The sequence below is a fragment of the Monodelphis domestica genome, chromosome 5 (genome assembly GCF_027887165.1).
Source record: "Monodelphis domestica isolate mMonDom1 chromosome 5, mMonDom1.pri, whole genome shotgun sequence".
Taxonomy (NCBI): Eukaryota; Metazoa; Chordata; class Mammalia; order Didelphimorphia; family Didelphidae; genus Monodelphis; species Monodelphis domestica.
The window spans coordinates 170,681,209-170,699,462 of NC_077231.1; the positions used below are offsets into that span (position 1 = coordinate 170,681,209).

General features: G+C 35.4%; 1 protein-coding gene across 1 annotated transcript in view; it reads left to right on the top strand.

The window, feature by feature from the left end:
* PIK3CG (phosphatidylinositol-4,5-bisphosphate 3-kinase catalytic subunit gamma) overlaps positions 1-15,824 on the top strand; it is a 48,233-nt gene extending 32,409 nt beyond the window's left edge. Inside the window, exon 11 of the mRNA XM_007504110.3 lies at positions 12,741-15,824. Within this exon, the coding sequence (XP_007504172.1) occupies positions 12,741-13,019 (279 nt within the window). The 3' untranslated portion in view covers positions 13,020-15,824. The remainder of the gene's footprint in view (positions 1-12,740) is intronic.
* The last annotated feature ends 2,430 nt before the right edge of the window (positions 15,825-18,254 follow it).

Consider the following 18,254-nt stretch of genomic DNA (forward strand, 5'->3'; position numbering starts at 1 on the left):
AATTCTAGTCTAGAAACCTTCAAGGAGGTAATGCAGACTTTGTATATAAATCATAATCTAAGATCACATATTTAGAACTAGGAGGCCATCTAGTCCAATTCTCTCATTTTATAGATGAGGAAACTGAGCCCCAAAGAGGTCGTGACTTATTTAAGGTCATACAAGTAGTCAGTAACATTTAGTCTGCTAATGCTCATTACTGTCTCTTTCTTTAAAAAAAAAAAAAGCAAAGAGGTGATCAGCTTCAACCCCTACCCAAATCTTGAATCCCATACACTTCATTTTTAAACTTTGTCATTTTTTGTTTATTCCTGCTTGGCTCTGCCTGATGTTCACTTCAGTGGTTACAAGTCTTACTTCTCTCAGACCTCAAAGTAGTGGTCAGTGAGACAGAGACTTCCCCGTGGCCAGAAAGTCTTAGAGTTGTTTGGGTTTTTTTTTTCCATTTGTATTTCTCTGCATTGTCTCAGCTGGGACCCAGACCTTTACTTGGTGACTTTTTTCAAAGGTGTGGAATTTTTTTTGGTTGCTTTTTAAGGGTTTTGACATGTTTCAGTCCTGTTTTTCTTCCAAGTTAAAATCACACATTTTGACAATTTCCTGGAGGGGGGGAAAGTGGAAAAAAAAGTTGGCCAAAATTCATCTTTTTAAGGAAACAAAAACCACTCCATCAGTTCTTTTCTATTACATAAATGGGATTTATCTAAATGGATTTTTCCAAACACAGCAAAAACACTGACATTTAAGGAAATAGATAAATGCAGAGAATTTGACTGTAGTCAGATCTCTTCATTAATAGTCTGAGTTGCTGGGAGGAAAGCAATTGGTAAAAATTATAGATTGCTATATAAATATACCTTATTGTTGCTAAAGGTTTTATTTTTTGGTGAGCCTTTGAAAAAATGAATATGTTTTTTATCATTTTTTCTCTCATTACTATTAACTATACCCTTAAAATGATGATTCTCAGTTGCTCTGCATCCATTATAGCCAATACCGTCTTTCTAGGTACTCCACCCAAAAACTGGGCACCATCTTGGATTCTTGATCTTTCATAGTCGAATGTGAATATGCTTCTAGATTGCACCATCTCCATAAGTTTCCACTCTATCCCCTTAAATATCAGCCATTATTCTCACTCATTTCTTACCATTTGTCCTCCTTCCTACTAGGTGTAATCTTCTGTTGCTTGTTAGCAGTAAGACTGGCACAAGAACCCAGGTATCCTGATATCTGGTCCAATTTGCTGCTATTTTATATGTCTATATATCATAAGCATTTGTTGTTGCTCAGTCATGTCTGACTCTCTGTCCTCCACTATCTCCTGAAGTCTGTCCAAGTTTACTTTTATGGGTTTTCTTAGCAAAGATACTAGAGTGGTTCACCATTTCCTTCTCCAAAATGTATTCTACATACCAGTAGATTATATACATAGGCAAAAAAATAGAATTATTGGCCAGCTTGCAAATAATGAGTGTATACTGAGATTCAAGCACAGTAATGTGGAGCAGAACCAGAATGTACCTCAGCTCTATGGACCGGTCAAGAAGTATTTGTTGCTATCCTAGAAGCCAGCTAAAATTTAGCACATATTATTGACTTCTTATTCTTCCATCATCTAATTAGGACTTCTGATCAAGTTTGAGATTACAAGGAGCCTAAAAAAGCAATGATCAATAGATTCACATGAACAGTGCTAAGTATTCCAGGAAAAGTTGAGCATTGTGCCAGTATATGCAGTTCCTTCCTATTTTTGTTAGTCCGAGTTTATATTTATCTCTCTTGGCTTTCCCTTTGGATGTTAAGTCCCTTGGAAGAAGGGATCATGTCTTCCCCAAATATTGTCAAGTACTTAGTACCAAAAGTTATCGGTATTTTAGTGAATCCGGCAATATTCTGGTTCTTCTATATATTTGTACATTACATTAAGAATCACTAGTTCTGTGTAAATCACTAGTTCTGGAAAAAAATTCTATAACAAACTTATTAATGTATTGAGTCAACTGCAAGGGAAACATATAGGAAGAGTGGGAGGATTGGCTACCAATTGGTAGTTTTGTTTCTTTCAATCAAAAGGACAGGATAGAATTAAAGGTATATATTACTACCTACTAACCCATGGCTGTTTGTTGATGATTATTAAGGTGACATAGAAAAAGAAAAAAATTAAAAGAATAAATGATGAGCCTCTTTACAGAATGAAAATACTAACCCAGGAGAAGTCAGGTGTCAGAATGAATAGAGTTTAGGACTTGGCATCCAGAAGAATTGAACTTAAAATCTATCTAACTTGAATACTTCCTGACTGTATGACCCTGGGAAAATAACTTAACCCCTCTCAGCCTCAGTTTCTTCATATGTAAAATGGGAATAGTAATAGTACCTACCTTATAAGATTGTGGTGAAAATCGAATGAAATAGCATGTGTAAAGCATTTTGCAAGCCTTAAAGCATTTTAGAAATGTCATCTATTACTATTAATATTGGTCCCTGGAGGTAGGGGACAAGAATGGAATGCCCTACTCTGTTCTTCCCCTCCCTCCTTCTAGAGATGATTGATTCAGCATAGAGCTGAGTTCTTGGGACCATTCCCTAAAAATAGAGACTTAAGAGATAAACTGCAGTGGGGAAAGAAGACAAAACTTTCTGAAACCTATGACAAGTGGCCACCTTATGGTACAGTGCCATGCATACAGTGGATGCTCAATAAAGGTTTTTGATGATGATCATCATAATGAATTAATTCTCCTTAATGAAATATGTTCCTAAAACATAAAAAGGATTGTTTTGTTTACTGATAATTAATCTAAGATCACTTTATTTTAAATCTAAAGAATTTACTTCACATATTTAGCTTGCAACATTCAGAGTTTCAGGTAGGTCTTTGACAGTTGAAATGCTCTACCTTTAGAAACACAGTATCAGCATTCAGAGAAATCCTCAATTGTAGAGGGAGGAACAGCGTTTTATCCCTAAGAAGAGTTTGTGTGTGCCTCTACTTCATTTTAAAAATTAATTTGAGTAACCTCTCTATTGGAGAGTAAAAAAAAGTAATGAAACTGATTAAAAAGTTAAAAGAAATCAGTGTTGTAGAAAAGATTCCTGCTTTGAGTAAAATCCCAATTAGACTAGATGCCCCCTAAGTTTCCTCCCAATGCTAAGATTTTCTGAGTCTATGACATAGTAAATACTGCCACCTGATGATAAAATGAAATAGATTATGGATTATCCAGTTTATAGGTTCAATCTTATTTCTTTTGACAAATGATGAAACTTAAACATGAAATGAAAATAGTAAAAGATTTTTAGGATTGTAAGGGTCCTTCTAAATTATCTAAGCTAACATGGTGCCTACTTGATTAAGCTTAATATATAACTAAATGACACATTCAGTCATTGTAATGAGCATATAGATAGATAGATTTTTGTAGGGTTTATTTTTTTTGTTCATGAACATTAGAGATAATTCTTCCAATTAAAAAAGGAGTATGTACTGACTGAATAATGTGATCTATATATGAATACTAGTTATTAACAAAGTTAATATGGGATAGTCATCAAGGAAGAAAAATACAGGATGTCCCAAAGATGTTAGCTTGAAACTGAACTAACATCTTTGGGATACCTTTTATTTAGAACTGACAACCATGCCTAATCCAAGCAACCTTAGCAAGACCATCTTTGACCATTGTAGGATGTTCAATAAATGCTTAAATAATGAACAACTTTAGAAATAGGAGGGAATATTTCCAAACCCATTTAAGGCTTTGCAAATATACAAACATTGTTCTCAGTTAAAGAGTGGACTTAAAAGGCAATCACCCCTAGATGTCACTCTAAAGAAGCAGTTTTGCAGTGGAGAAGTCAGATGCCTGTTTCATGAATTTATGGTTAGTGCTTCCTGGGTTTCTCTTTCCTAAGACCTTTATTGGCTCAGACAGTAATTCCTCATATTTTGCTGCCACTTCCCCCCTTTATCCCCCAAATGGGAGGCCATTTAGTTTCACTTGAATTTAAAGTAGATTCTTTCAACCACATGACAAGAATGAATTTTCATCAATAGGACTAATGGGAAATTCAGCTTTCAGGGGTGAAGATTTTTACTTTAAACCCAAGCAAAAGTGCAGAAGTTGGGTTTTTGCCTTCTAGCTCCCTCCCCAAACACACACTCTTTTAAATTTCCTTAACCCAAGCTATTAACACGCTCTAGTTAATAATAAACTAGATCTATTCCACAATCCATTACATACGAGAAGCTTTGTTCATAGTAGATTAAAAAAAAGCTATCCTCAAAGTCAGATGGACATGAGTTCAAATCCCACCTCTGATACAACCTGGCTATGTGGCCAAGTCCCTTTATTTCTCTGTGTTCTGCATCAGAGAAGTCAAAAACAGCAGAACCAGATTAAAATGCAGTTAGGAAATAGTTAACAAAATAGATAAAAATACAATAGAACATAGACAATGTTAATATATGGCCACAGGGATCCTTATGTACCATTTAGTGACCCTAGTCTCTATTTGAATTTGGCATTGCTGGAGGCAATTCTCTAAGAATATTTTTTGCAGAGGCAGGTAATTTGTACAGTGGACAGAGAGCCAGAGCTCTCAGGAGCACATGGTTCAAATGTTGTCTCATGGCTGGATGACCCTGGGCAAGTCTCTTAACCCTGATTGACTAGCCCTTACCACTCTTCTGTCTTAGAACTGATATTAAGAAAGTAGGAGGTTTTTTTAAGACCATATTTTAAAAAGATAGTTTCCACATTTGGGAATTTCCTTTACAAATAAAATCACAGTTAATTGAAATCAGATCTAGAGAAGGGAGGTCCTAGATTCAAATCTGACCTCAGACACTTCCTAGCTGTGTGACCCTGGGCAAGTCACTTAACCCATATTCTCTAGCCCTTACCTTACTGCTCTTCTGCCTTGGAACCAACACACATTATTGATTCCAAAATGGAAGGTAAAGATTTGAAGTAGGTATGAAAGAAAGGAAGGTAAGAGTGTAAAAATAAATAAATAAATAAAATCAAGAGTCTAGACCTTATCCCAATTCTATAGAGCTTAAGCCTTTAATAGAGAAAGAACTGTTCTTGGAGCCAGGGAAACCTGGGTTCAAGTCCCTGACTGATAAAAAGGGACTCTGTCTCAGGATGTTTCACTCCTCATTGCTCTAGACAATCATTTAAGAAGATCAAATTCATACTAGCTGTGTGACCTTGGGCAAGTCATTAAACTCCATTGCCTTGCCCTTGCCATTCATCTTAGAATTGATACCAAAAAAAGACTTTATGTTTCAGAATTGGTTCCTATCGACATTGGTGGAAGAATTTTACTCAGTAGGCATTCTCAACTAGAATGAAATCACAGGTCTATTCTAAACAAAACAAATCATCCTTTACATACAGTACCTCTGATCCTCACAACTTCCCACCAATGCAAGTGATATTGTTATCCCCATTTTTTTCAGAGGAAGAAACTAACAATGAAAAAGACTAGGTTAGTATAGAGACTGAAATAGGAGCTGAGCCCAAGTCCATGTTGATCACTCTGTAATCAAAACTGGAACTCAAAAATTTTCTGGGATGCCATTTATCCCTAGTATGAATTTGTTAGTCTGATACTTTCCCCCAGAATCTCCTTCCTAGATTCAGGAGGAAAAACAAAAGCCCTGTACAAGAAATTTCTGGCATCCGTGGTATAGTAAGTGATAAGAGACTCAGAGGTCAAGTCAGATCATGAGTACAAATCCAAACTCTGACACTTTCTGCTTGGGTGATGTTGGACAAATTATTTAACTCTTCTGGGTTTCAGTTTCCTCATTGGTAAAATGAGAGAGTTGGACTACAAGATCTCTAAGTTTCCTTCACTTCCATGGTTTCTGAAAACAAAGCAAATACCCAGCCTCCCTTTTTTCCTAAATGTAAATCAGGATTTGTCACTAATTTTCAAAATCTCCATTCTTTAATAATTGTTCTTGAATCAGTGCTTTTTTAAAAAAGGGATTCTTAAATTAGTGTCCGTGACTTTAGAAAGATCTTGATAATTGTATTTCAAAAAGCTGATTTCCTTTGTAAACCTATGTGTTTGATTTTACATGTTTAAAACCTTGTTCAAGGGGCTTCCCAGGACTGCCAGAGTCCATGACACATAAATAAAGTATAAGAGCCTCCATTTTAAAAGGACTCAGGAGCAATTACTAAGCTTATTCATATACTTGGGGGAGATGTGAACCCAGCTCTGCAAATCTGAAATTAGATTCATTCATTAGTCCATCCATGGAGGGGAGGAGGACCCCCAGGGTAGGGGAAAATGGATTATTATGGCTCCCATGTCCTAAGCTAAGATAACTTTTCTCCTGGAATTCTCTCACTATTGCTTACTATAAGAAAATCCAAGCTGAATGTATACTAGCTTAATTGTAGCCTTTGAGCTTCTAATGACTAAATATTTGAGAAGAGTAAGCGTAGGTTTTCTACTAACAGATGGAACCAGCTGGAGAATCATTTTTTAAAAAAGCAATCAAGGTAAGAAGTGCTAATTCAGAGGTTGTAAACAAAAGGAGTTTTTAGAATGTTCAATATTCTTTTCTGATTAGCCATACTTTGCCTCCTTCTAGAAGAAATTTTATATCATCTATCACTTCCATTGTCTGGTCAAAGGATTCTTTAGAAACAATGCCAATTTCTGGTTCAGATTTAAAGTCTGTGTCCCTTTATCTAACTTTTTCTTTCTTCAGAGAGGCACAAGAAAAAGGATGACAGTGGACCAGAGTCAAGATAAACTTGAGTTCTACTCTGGTCTCAATTTTTAGCTGTGTGGTAGGGCAAGTAATTTAACTTCTGTTGGCCTCAGTTTCCTCATCTGTAAAATAAGGATCGATGTAAGGTTATAAAGGATGTTGCAAAGCTTAAAGTGTTGTGTAATTACTACTTATTATTGGTATTACTACGATTATTCTAAGTTAAACATATGAATATGGTTTTCACTTGTTGTAACTTTTCATTTATAAGTACATTTTGAATGTTTCTTCATCTCTCTCCTTGTAGCCTCAGCCAAATTCCCCTCCTTCTCCTTCTGCTCCTCCTCTTCCTCATCTCTTACTATGTCTGGCTCATACTGTACTGAGATGACTGCTTCACTTTTTTGAGGACAGGGTCAACAGAATTTTACTTCCTCTTAATTCCTGGGTAAGCAAGAGAAAAGGAAGTAGAGAGTTCTGGTTTGGAGGGAAAAGAGAACTAATCATTGGGATCCAGGGCAATTTGTTATTCATCAGCTATTAGCCCATTAGAAAGGTGTGCCTAACATCTTTATTTTTACCCTTGCCTCTTTATTTTGCTGATAACTACTCCCAGAGTGAGGCACTAGAGAAATGATGATTTACACTCATGTTTACTCATCCCGACGACTTGGGGTTGACTCTTATTTTAAATGTCTTTTCAGCAGGCTCTGAGACCCTAATAAAGGCAATCAGAGAAACTAGAAGATCAAGAACAGAAATGTCAATAAGAGAAATATCAGTTAACTTGATGATTATGGAAGAATATTCATTTCAGATCTATCTGAATTTCAGGACCAGCTAAACACTTCAGAGCAAGGAAATAGTTTCTAGACCATCTCTCCAAGGAAGGCTCTGTAGTAGGTGGTTCCCCTGAAGGGTAGGACTGGCTTTACTTGTGGGAGTTGCTAGAGATAAGATTCTTGTTAGGTTATGAGTTGGACTAAATAATACCCACAATCCTAAGACCTGAGATGGGGTTCTGGAACAGTGTAATAGAGTAGATCATAAAATCTAGAGTAGAATGGAGTCTGACCTCAGTTTGTAGATGAAGAAACTCAAGTGCAGAAAAATTAAATTACTTGTTCAATGTTTAATACGGTGTTAGCATATATATATATATACATGTATATATTCACACATTTATACATACGTATCTCCATATGTAATTATGCATGTGTATACGTAGGGTTCTTATTGTTCAGTAGTGTCCAACTCTTCATGACAACGCTTGGGATTTCCCTGGCAAAGATACTGGAGTGGTTTGTCATTTCCTTCTCCAGCTCATTTGACAGATGAGAAAATTGTAGGGTAAAAGGGACTTGCCCAGGGTCATACAGCAAGTAAGGATCTGAGGTGAGATTTGAACACAGAAAAATGAGTCTCACTGACTCAGAACAAATAGCCATTAGGAGGCAGAGTAATACATGGGAAAGAAGCACTGTACATGAGTTCATATCCTGCCTCATACACTTACAACCTTGTATGATTTGGGGCAGCTCATTTAGCCTCTCTGGCCTCAGTTTCTTGATGTATAAAATGAAAGAAGTGGACTCAATGGTCCCCGATATCCCTTCCAGCACTAGATCATAGAACCAGAAGAAAGGCTGGTTCTATGCAAAGAGGCAAAAGAAACTTGGTTCTTCTGCCTCTGAATCCACAGCTCTTCCTACAACTTCACATAGCTTTTCCATTCCACTCTGTAGAATTAGTGTGACTCAGTGGATAGAAGATCCTGGCTAATATGGAAATATATTTTGTATGACTTCACATGTATAATTGATATTAAATTGCTTGCCTTCTCAGGGAAGGGAGCAGGGAGAAGGAGAGGATTTAGAATTCAAAAAAAATTTAGATATCTTATTTTCCCCAATTACATGTAATAACATTTTTCCACATATGTTTTCTGAAGTTATAAGATCCAAATTGTCTCCCTCTCTCCCCTCCCCTCAGAGATGGTAGAAATTTGATCAGGGTTATGCAGGTATTATCATGCAAAACATTTCCTTATTGTTCATTACTGAAAAAGAATATTCATATAAAACCAAAATACAAATAAACTAAAGTGAAAAATAGTATGATAAGTATTTCACACTTGGTCATCATACAATATTGCTGTTTCTGTACACAGTATTCTCCTGGTCCTGCTTATTTCACTCTGCATCAATTCATGTGGGTCTTTCCAGCTTTTTCTGAAATCATCCTGTTCATCATTCCTTACAGCACAATAGTATTTCATCACCATTATATTTCACAATTTGTTCAGCCATTACCCAATTGGTGGACATCCCCTCAATTTCCAATTCTTTGCCACCCCAAAAAGATCTGCTATAAATACTTTTGTACAATTAAATCCTCTCTCCCCTTTTTTATCACTTTGGGATACAAGACCTAGTAATGGTATTCCTGAATCAAAGGACATGCATAGTATTATAGCCTTTTTGGCATAATGGAACTCAAATTTTTTTAAATTATTGTTTAAAAAGTTTATATGTAATTGGGAAATATTTTAAAAATAATTTTTAAACCAAGATATGGATTCATAGCCTACATCTAATAATCATGGACAAACCATTTGACTTCTCTGAGCCTCATCTATAAAAGAGGAAAAAATATTGCTTGTACTAGCTATTTCATAGGGTTATTTTGAGGATCAAATGAAATAATACATGTGAAGTAATTTACAAACTCTAAGCACAATATAAAATATTAGATATCAGTCAATTCATTAGGAAATGTTCTCTGATTAGCATCACAATAATACATTAATTTGTGGGTAGAAATTTTCTGCTAATGTCAGGAGCTTAAGCTTGATTGTATGCCATCAACTCTGAAGTATTCACCTGGCATAGGTCTTTTATCCAAAACCACAGTGACTTAAAATAATTATTAATCAGAACATACAATAATTTTGAATCAAGAGAAAACCACATCCATCATCTTGTGAAAATTATACAAGTTGCCAAATTAATGTGAATATTGCCTTTGGTATGGTTTGTAATTACTAAGGAAAAAATGAAAGGCAGCTCAACAGGGTATATGCATGGACAAAAGAAAATGATTTCTTAATAGAAATGGAGTCATTAAGAATGCAAGAGCTCTAATGCACTGAGGCAGTCTTCCAGAAGGCAAGAGATTCTGCATGGTCATGAGCAGAAAAAGTGAAAGATACCTTAAAGACTAGTTCCATCAGCAAATGGAAAATAGAAGAGCTGAAACTAGAGTGGAACAAACATTTCTGCTCTTTTGAAAGGACACAGAGACAAAAACATCGTGCTAGTTTCTAACCCATCAGTCACTGGTGACTGGTGGGGAACAGTATGGAAGAAAGAGGATGAGGACCCTAAATTAAGCTAAGGGTTAAAAACAAAAAAGGGGGAACTTTGAAGATATTTTAGAAAAGAAAAAAGAATCAAAGAATGGATAAGATTCCTGTTTGTGGTATATGAGAAGATAATAATTGGTGAAAGAAAAAAAAAGCAGAGCTATTCAATTTTTATTTTGTATTTGGTTTTGTTTCTGCCAAGCAGAATTACCTTTGGACCAGAAAGGACCAAGCAAAAATGGATATTAGGGAGTTCATACCCAATATAAGCAGAAAGATAGGAAGACAAAAACTTTACTCCCTTTCCTGAGTTCAAGTTATCCTACTCAGATGCTTTGTACCCTCAGTAGGTGAAAGAATTGGTGGATGTAATTGCTATCACCATCAGTGATATTTGCAAAATCATTGAAAACATGAAAGAGGTGCTACAGGGCTGGAAAGGACAGATATGAAGCATATATTGTGAGACAAGGTCAATGTTTTGGTTTAGTTTTCCCAGTTTTACTTCTTTCATAAAAAGTGGATTTTTGTTGGAGGTTGAGAGATGACATTGGGGAAGTACAATAATATATCTCTTTTTTTTAAAGAAAAAATAAGCCAATCTCAAAAAAAGAGAAAAAAATTATCTGAAAATTATAGGCATATGTGCTGGACTACTTCTTGACAAACTTCTAGAAAGTATTATTAAAAAGATAGCTCAAGAACACCTTAAAAAAAGAGGTTCCCCCAAAGATCCATTATAGTTTCATTAAGAGTACATCATGCCAAGATAACCTAATTTTCCCCTTTGGCAAGATTATGCTGTAGATATGGTTTACATAGGTTTTAAAAGCATGTAATGCTATTCTATTATGGAGGTATGTGTGATGGACAGTTGTACAATTAGATGAATTCAAGACTGTCATGAATTGTTAAAAACTCCAATGGGGTACCGCAAATATCTGTTTTTGACCCTGCTTTGTTTAACATTTTAGTGACTTAGATAAAAGTTTGCATGTGATAAGAAGCTGGAAGGGTTAGCTAACATGTTGGATGGCAGAGTTAAAGTCCAAAAAGATCTTGACAAGTTAGAATGTTGAGCCAAATAAAAGAAGGAATTTAATTGGAACAAATATTTATTATAATGTGGTTCAGAAGATCAGTTTCATAAGAACATTGGATTTAAAAATAGAAGATCTAGATTTGAAACCTTTCAATATTATAAATCACTTTTGTGATCTTGAATAAATCATTTCCTCCCTTAGTTTCTTCATCTATTAAATGAAGTTAGACTAGATGACCTCCAAGATCTCTTCTACCATATGGAAATATGTCTTGATCAATTACACATGTTAAACCCAATGGAAAAGCATATCAGATATAGGAAGAGGGGGTGGGGGGGAGAAGAGGTAAAGAACAAGAGTCTTGTAACCATGGAAAAATCTTCTAAATCATCTAATTAAACAAAATTTAAAAAATAAAAATAAAAGATCTCTTCTACCTGTAGTCCAAAATTCCAAGAACACAATTACAGAATATGTGTCTAGACAGCAATTTTTCTGGAAGAAAATCTGAAAAGAGGGTTTTAGTGGATTGTAATAAATTCCGTATAGGTCAATAAATTACAAGGAAGCCCCCCCAAAAAGGTAAATGTGATGTGTTAACAGTCCAATACTTTCCATTAATTAGGAGGTAATAGTCCCACCCACTCTACATCTGAATTATTACATTAAATTTTGACCACAACAATTTAGGAAGGGCATTAAGAAGCTGAAGACTGAGAAGGAGGGGATTAGAATAGTAATAAGCCTTGAATCCATAACATGTGAAAGGATTGGCTAAAGAAATTGGCATGTTCACCTTGGAGAATAGAGGAATCAGGGCGGAATTTGTTGTTTTCTAGTAGCTGAAGAGTTGTTATATGATAGATTAGATTTGTTCTCTTTAACCTACAGAGGGCAGTTCTAGAAGCAATGGGGGTAGAAATTGCAAAAACAAAAAGGCACATTCTGATTTAATAAGGGAAAAATCTACCTGCCTGGAGACATAATGGGTTCTTACAGTAGAGGATGGTAAGCAAAGGCCTGGTAACCAGGAGTAAAGTATGTTGTTAATTAAATTATTTTTCATTTATAAGCTAAAGATGGCTTCTGAAATCCCTTCCAGCTCTGAAATTCTATGCCTTAGTGATCCCAAATTGAACCAAAATTCAAATACCCAATATCCAATCACTTTTCAAGAATCTATGAGTTCTTACCAAATTCTTACATTTATATAAGATACATTGGTAACTTCAGGATCATCATTATTGTTTCATGCCTCTCCTTGGACTATATAGATCTTCATTATCAATATCTATATGGGAGAAACTGAATTAATCTGTAGGGCAAGAATATCAGATGAAAGATAGCTGATGAGGAATTAATATTCACTAAGCATTGCTAGGATTTACGCAAGCAACTACATTAAGTGTTTTTTTAATTGAAAAGAGTGTTTTTTACATGATTACAATCCAAGAACATGAACCCTGTCTTAGGAGTAATATTTTCTGATCTATTTTCTCCATGTATGCAAGTCAAACCAAAGTCTTGAAATTTGTTCTTTTGAGAACCTTTCACCACTTTAACAACAATGATCTTTCTCTTTATCCAGGACATTTGTGTCAAGGCTTACTTAGCTCTTCGGCAACACACTAACCTGCTGATTATCCTGTTTTCCATGATGCTGATGACTGGAATGCCCCAGTTAACTAGCAAGGAAGATATTGAATATATCCGGGATACCCTGACAGTGGGGAAAAATGAAGAGGACGCCAAAAAGTATTTCCTTGATCAGATAGAAGTTTGTAGAGACAAAGGCTGGACTGTGCAGTTTAATTGGTTCTTACATCTTGTTCTTGGAATCAAACAAGGAGAAAAACATTCTGCCTAATGCCTAGGGCAAGAGTTGAAGGTCAAGGACCATTAGAAGAGTTTGAAATAACACTTCAGCTATCGAACATGAACTAAAAATGGAATTGGGCATTCTGACAGCTGACATTTCAGAAATCTGACCGTTTCCTGCTGATTTTTTGTAAAATAAAAAATTATCACTGCAAACTATTTGAATTGTTAATGCTAAATGCTGAGCAGATTTCCAAGTTTTCCCAATGTACCTCAATAATGCCTGGAGAAGAGAATTTTAAGTTTTAACAGATTAATATCATCATTGTTATGTTAAAAGGTATGATTGACTTATTAGGTGCTTCTGAAAATACTATTTTCAACTGTGTATCAAAGATTGCCCTTAATGGCTTTCCCCTGCTTTTCTTTCCATCCTTTTATCCTTCAAGCTTCTCAAAGGGGAAAAAATGTAGTCATTTTAACCTTCTCATTCCTTAAAAGGTATTTTAAAACATCCTCTCATATCTTTAGGAACCAGTGATATGCCAAGAGCAAAGAAGGCAAGTTAGTCTTTTCACGGTGCTATTTGCAATTATGTACTTTAAAGGGAACAAATGAGCATAGAAAAGCACAAGGAACTTCAAATGGAAAATCTGCACCTTTTTGCCCTCATTTTTTTCTGCTGGTTTCTTTCCAGGACTTTGGATGTGCATAATACAAATGATTGCATCTGTTACTGCTCTCCATGTCAAAAAAAAAAAAGTAATTCAGTGTAATTAAAGGAGCTTTCTAGAGCATGGAAAGAGGAAATCATTGTTATAGGCTCTCATCTCATCTAAAGTTTTCTCCCCCTCTCCCTACCTTCTTTCTCATTTTCCATTCTCCTGACCCATTACAAACACAAACACATGCCCACAGAGCATTGTGAAATCTTTAAGGAACAGCACTTTTGTCCCAGAATTCAGAAAAAAAAAACTGCTTGGAAAGAATTCTCCTTTAGATCTCTTGAAATTTTTAATCTTTATAAGAAACAAAGTTCATAGTTTTGAAATATATTTTAAAGGAAGACTATCCAGAAGATGCAAATTAGTAAGCAAGGAATTTCTTTTAAATTTAGACTTACATGGTTTTTAAAAGAAGACAGCTGTTCCTCCAATAATTTTTCCCATTTAGAATGCCAGTTTCCTTAATTATTTCTAAGCTTAAATTTTTTTCAAATATTTTACACTTCTTTCAAGTTTTCTTACATAAATGCCTACACTTTTAGGCTACTTGATATGTTGCATATTTTGTTATTTATGAAGTAATTGGTAGAGTTCTCTGAAATGGAATTGTTAGGAAATTATTTATAAACCTTGGAAATTATCTAGAGTTAGAATTGTATATTGAGTTAATCTCATTTGAAGGATATGTAAAATAGGCATACAGTCAGACATTAAATGTATTTTTTCAAGAATGATAATTATTCAAGTTAGACTTAATCTTGGGCTTTTTTTATACATAACACAGCAGTAGCCATCCACCTTCCTGAATATAATGAAGAAGGTAGAAATAGTACCACCTCCCCTGCCTAATGATTCTCTCCTTTGACAGATCTGTGCTTGGTTGGTGGAGAAAATCACCATCATTAGCATCACCTTTATGACCCAGAAATTGGGGGGGGGGGGAATGTGTTATCTCCGACCAGAAACCTTTTCCCCCTAGATTAAGGGTGGGGGAAACCTTGCTAAAAAGGCAACTTCACCCTCCTTTGAGAACTGGAAATATTTCACTCTACTGAAGGCCTTGCTGGGTTATGTATGAGAGGAAAACAAATTCTTCCTTGCTAAAAGAATAATGTTAGAGGCTGCAGAGATTCTCAAGATAGCTTATTTGTAATGAGTCCTTTCAGGAAGAAAAGGAAGAATCTGACCAGACAAATGTGCCTTCATTACTTTTATGAGGAATAATTACTTTCAAGTGAAAGGTTCACCAGGATCAGGCACTGTATAAATTTTCTTTCCAATGGAGTTTCTGGTAGAGCCTGTTCTCCTCAATAGTTAAAGAGAACCAAAGAAATAAAATGTTTTATTTCTTGCTTATTTGCAGATGAGCAATTGCTCTCTAAAAACATTTTAAAGAATTTTTACAAGATAAAATAACTTAGCTATTTTTTCCTCCTGTTTTGTGATGTGGAATTGATGTCCTAAAGGACTTAGTTGACCCATATTCTGAAGGCAAGCTAAAATGTCAACTCTGGAGTTGAATGTAAATACGTGAAAAGCATCCCCTGGGTTCCAATCTGACCCTTCTGTTCCCATTGAATCCTATGAAATTGAGCTTCTGTGTCCTTGAAATTGTGGGAGAAACAAGTTCATTGAGCTAGAGGAAAGGAAATACTGGAGTATCATTGTGACATGGAAAGAGCTAAAGTCAAAAGTTCTAGGTTCTATTCCTGGCTTTCTCATTATCTGTTACCCTTTGTGAGTCCCTAAATTTCTCTGTGCCTTGATTTCCTCCCCTGGAAATTGATAGGTTTTGGATTAGGTCTTCAAGGTCTCTTATGACTCTAAAATTTGCGTGGAGTCTGCTAGGGTCATGTTAAAACAAAAAGTCAGAGTACTCAGATTAAACAGAATTCTTCCTGATATATCTTAATAGATGTATATGCATCCACCCCTAGGAAAATGTAAGTTACTTGAGGTTAAGGACTGCTCATTTTCGGTTTTGTGCCCCCAGTGCCTAGCATAGTGCCTGGTGTAAATTTGGTACTTAATTAATGCTTGCAGTTCATTGAAAAATTACTGTAACCGCCGTTTTAAATATCTAGTTTATTTTTACATGAGCATAGCTGAAATAAAAAGGACAAAACATTTTTCTGCTCTATTTGTTATCCTTCATCCATATGGTTATACAGAGAATACTGGTTCCATTGCCTGTTCACTATTAGAAGAGCCCCAAAGGTATGAAATAGATCCAGTGTTTCAAACCAGTCCTTCATGGCTTTATTAGATCTAATTCCTCTAAGTCATTAGCAGGTTTGAATGTACCATTTTGCATCAACTCTGAGACAAAACACCTAGTTTTTAGGATTTTTTCTAGAAGATCCCTTTTATTTAAAAGATGAAATGGTTGTTTTCCAAATATGTAGTTGTGGCATTAAAAAAATTAATTCAGTCTAAAGAAATGGTCCTTCCCGAAAAAGGAATGGATTTCATTTAGAAAGGAAGCTTGTAAAGAATATGCTTTTTCATTTGGTATTTTAGTCTCTCTTCTCTATGTTCATGAGATTAATTGTCTCTCTTGTTATCTTACATGGTAAAATGTATGAAGAAAAATAAGGAAAAATCTTTTGTTGTGTGATGCTTTTGATTGGGGAGTGGCAGATAGGTCTGTTGTCTTATTTTCTGTTATAAGAGAAAGCAGAAAATTAATACAAAATTGCAAAGTCTCATTTTACAGACCATTTTCAAAAATACAGTTTCAGTCTCTCAATACAACAGTCACATATCCTTCCCTTGGCTGCAACCAGAATCCTAATAGTGAGCTAGATTATCCATTTCAGACAAAAGCAGCACAGGTGAGACTAGACCTGAGTGTCTTTGTCTTTTCTTAAAGATAGGAAGGTAAGAAGGAAACAAGCAAGTAAGCACATTCCTCTCGTTCTCTAAACCCTCTGTAATCTAGTTACCTACCTGATCATTAAGCTGAAACTGCTATCTTCAATGCTCTCTTAATTGCCCAATGTAATGACCATTTCTCAGTCCTCATCCTTGTTGCCCTCTCTGCAGCCTTTGGCACTGTTAATCACCTTCAGCTGGATATTTTTCCTCTCTAGGTTTTCATTATACATCTCTCTCCTGGCTCTTCCTACCTGCTTGACCAATCCTTTTCCATTTTCTTTGCTGTGCCTTCATCCAGGTCATACTTAGACCGTTACCTATCCCCCAAAGCTCTGTCATTTGCTTCTTTTCTTTCCCGTCTCTTCTGTTTTACCTGGGGATCTCATAAATTTCTATAGACTATTCAATTATCATTTCCATGCAGATGATTTCCAGATCTGTATCTCCATCCTTGATATCTTCTGAATTCCAATCTGGTTATGCCAACCATTTTTTGAACATCTTAAATTAGATGTTGCATAGAGATCTTAAACTAAATATGTTCAAAGCAGAACTCATTATCTTTTCTCCCAAACCCTCCTCTCTTCCCAACTTTCCAATTACTGTCAAGGACTTCACCATACTTCCAGTTACCAAGGCTAGCAGCTTTCAAGTCATCCTTGACTTCTCACTGGCACTTGCCCTACAAATCCATTCTGTTCTCAATTATTTCCATTCTATCCTGCAGAGAACTTGTTTGTACATAGTTAACATGTCTCCCCCATTAGATTGTGGGCTCCTTGAAAGTAGAGACTGTCTTTTTCCTTCTTCTATTTCTCCATCATCCATCTATGTACATATAATAAATGCTTAACTAATTACTTTAAAAGTTTTAGAAACATGACTTTTGTTGCACTATCTCAGACTCATAGTTGTATTTAAAAGTGCTAAAAACTTCATTTTCAACCACTGATCAAGGTCAAATCCCTGTCCAAACACCAAATCATTCATGTGACTAAGTTCTACTACATGGTGTTTTAGCAACATTTTTTTCTCTGCTTTCCTAGGTGGAAAACTAAGAGCCTTTTGTAATGACCTGATGAGGACCTTTGGATTTCGCCAATTAATCACCAGCATGTATTTTAAGTGTCTTCTATGTGCTAGACACCATTCTAGGCACCAGGGATACAAAGACAATAGCTAAACAGTCTACCCTAGGAGTAGCCCATATTATTATAATTTGATGTTCATTTGCTGTGTGTGGGATTCTGAGTCCAATAAGAAGAAAAATGAAAAAAAAATCCCTCCCAGAAATTGTGTCACCAATAGACATGCCATTGGCTAAATTTCAGTTCAAGATACATCTGATTGATCTCCAAGATTCTAGTTCTGGCTTTAAATAGATGTGTGACTATGGATGAATCCCTTCATCTCTCTTAGCCTTAGTTTTGTCTTTCTTCAAAGAGGGACAATAATTCCAGGAGTATTCTGGCAAATATTTAACAACCAGCCTTGAAGAAACAAAGAGAATGCACAATATAATTTTAAGTTTAATCTGCATTATTAATATTCTCCATTAATTTCTTATGTCTAGACCATCAACAAAATGATAAATCAAACCTTGATAAATATCCTTTGCCATTTGCTGAGTTATACATTCTCATACTGAAAATGTAACTATAGGCTCTTGTGAAGTGGTACAA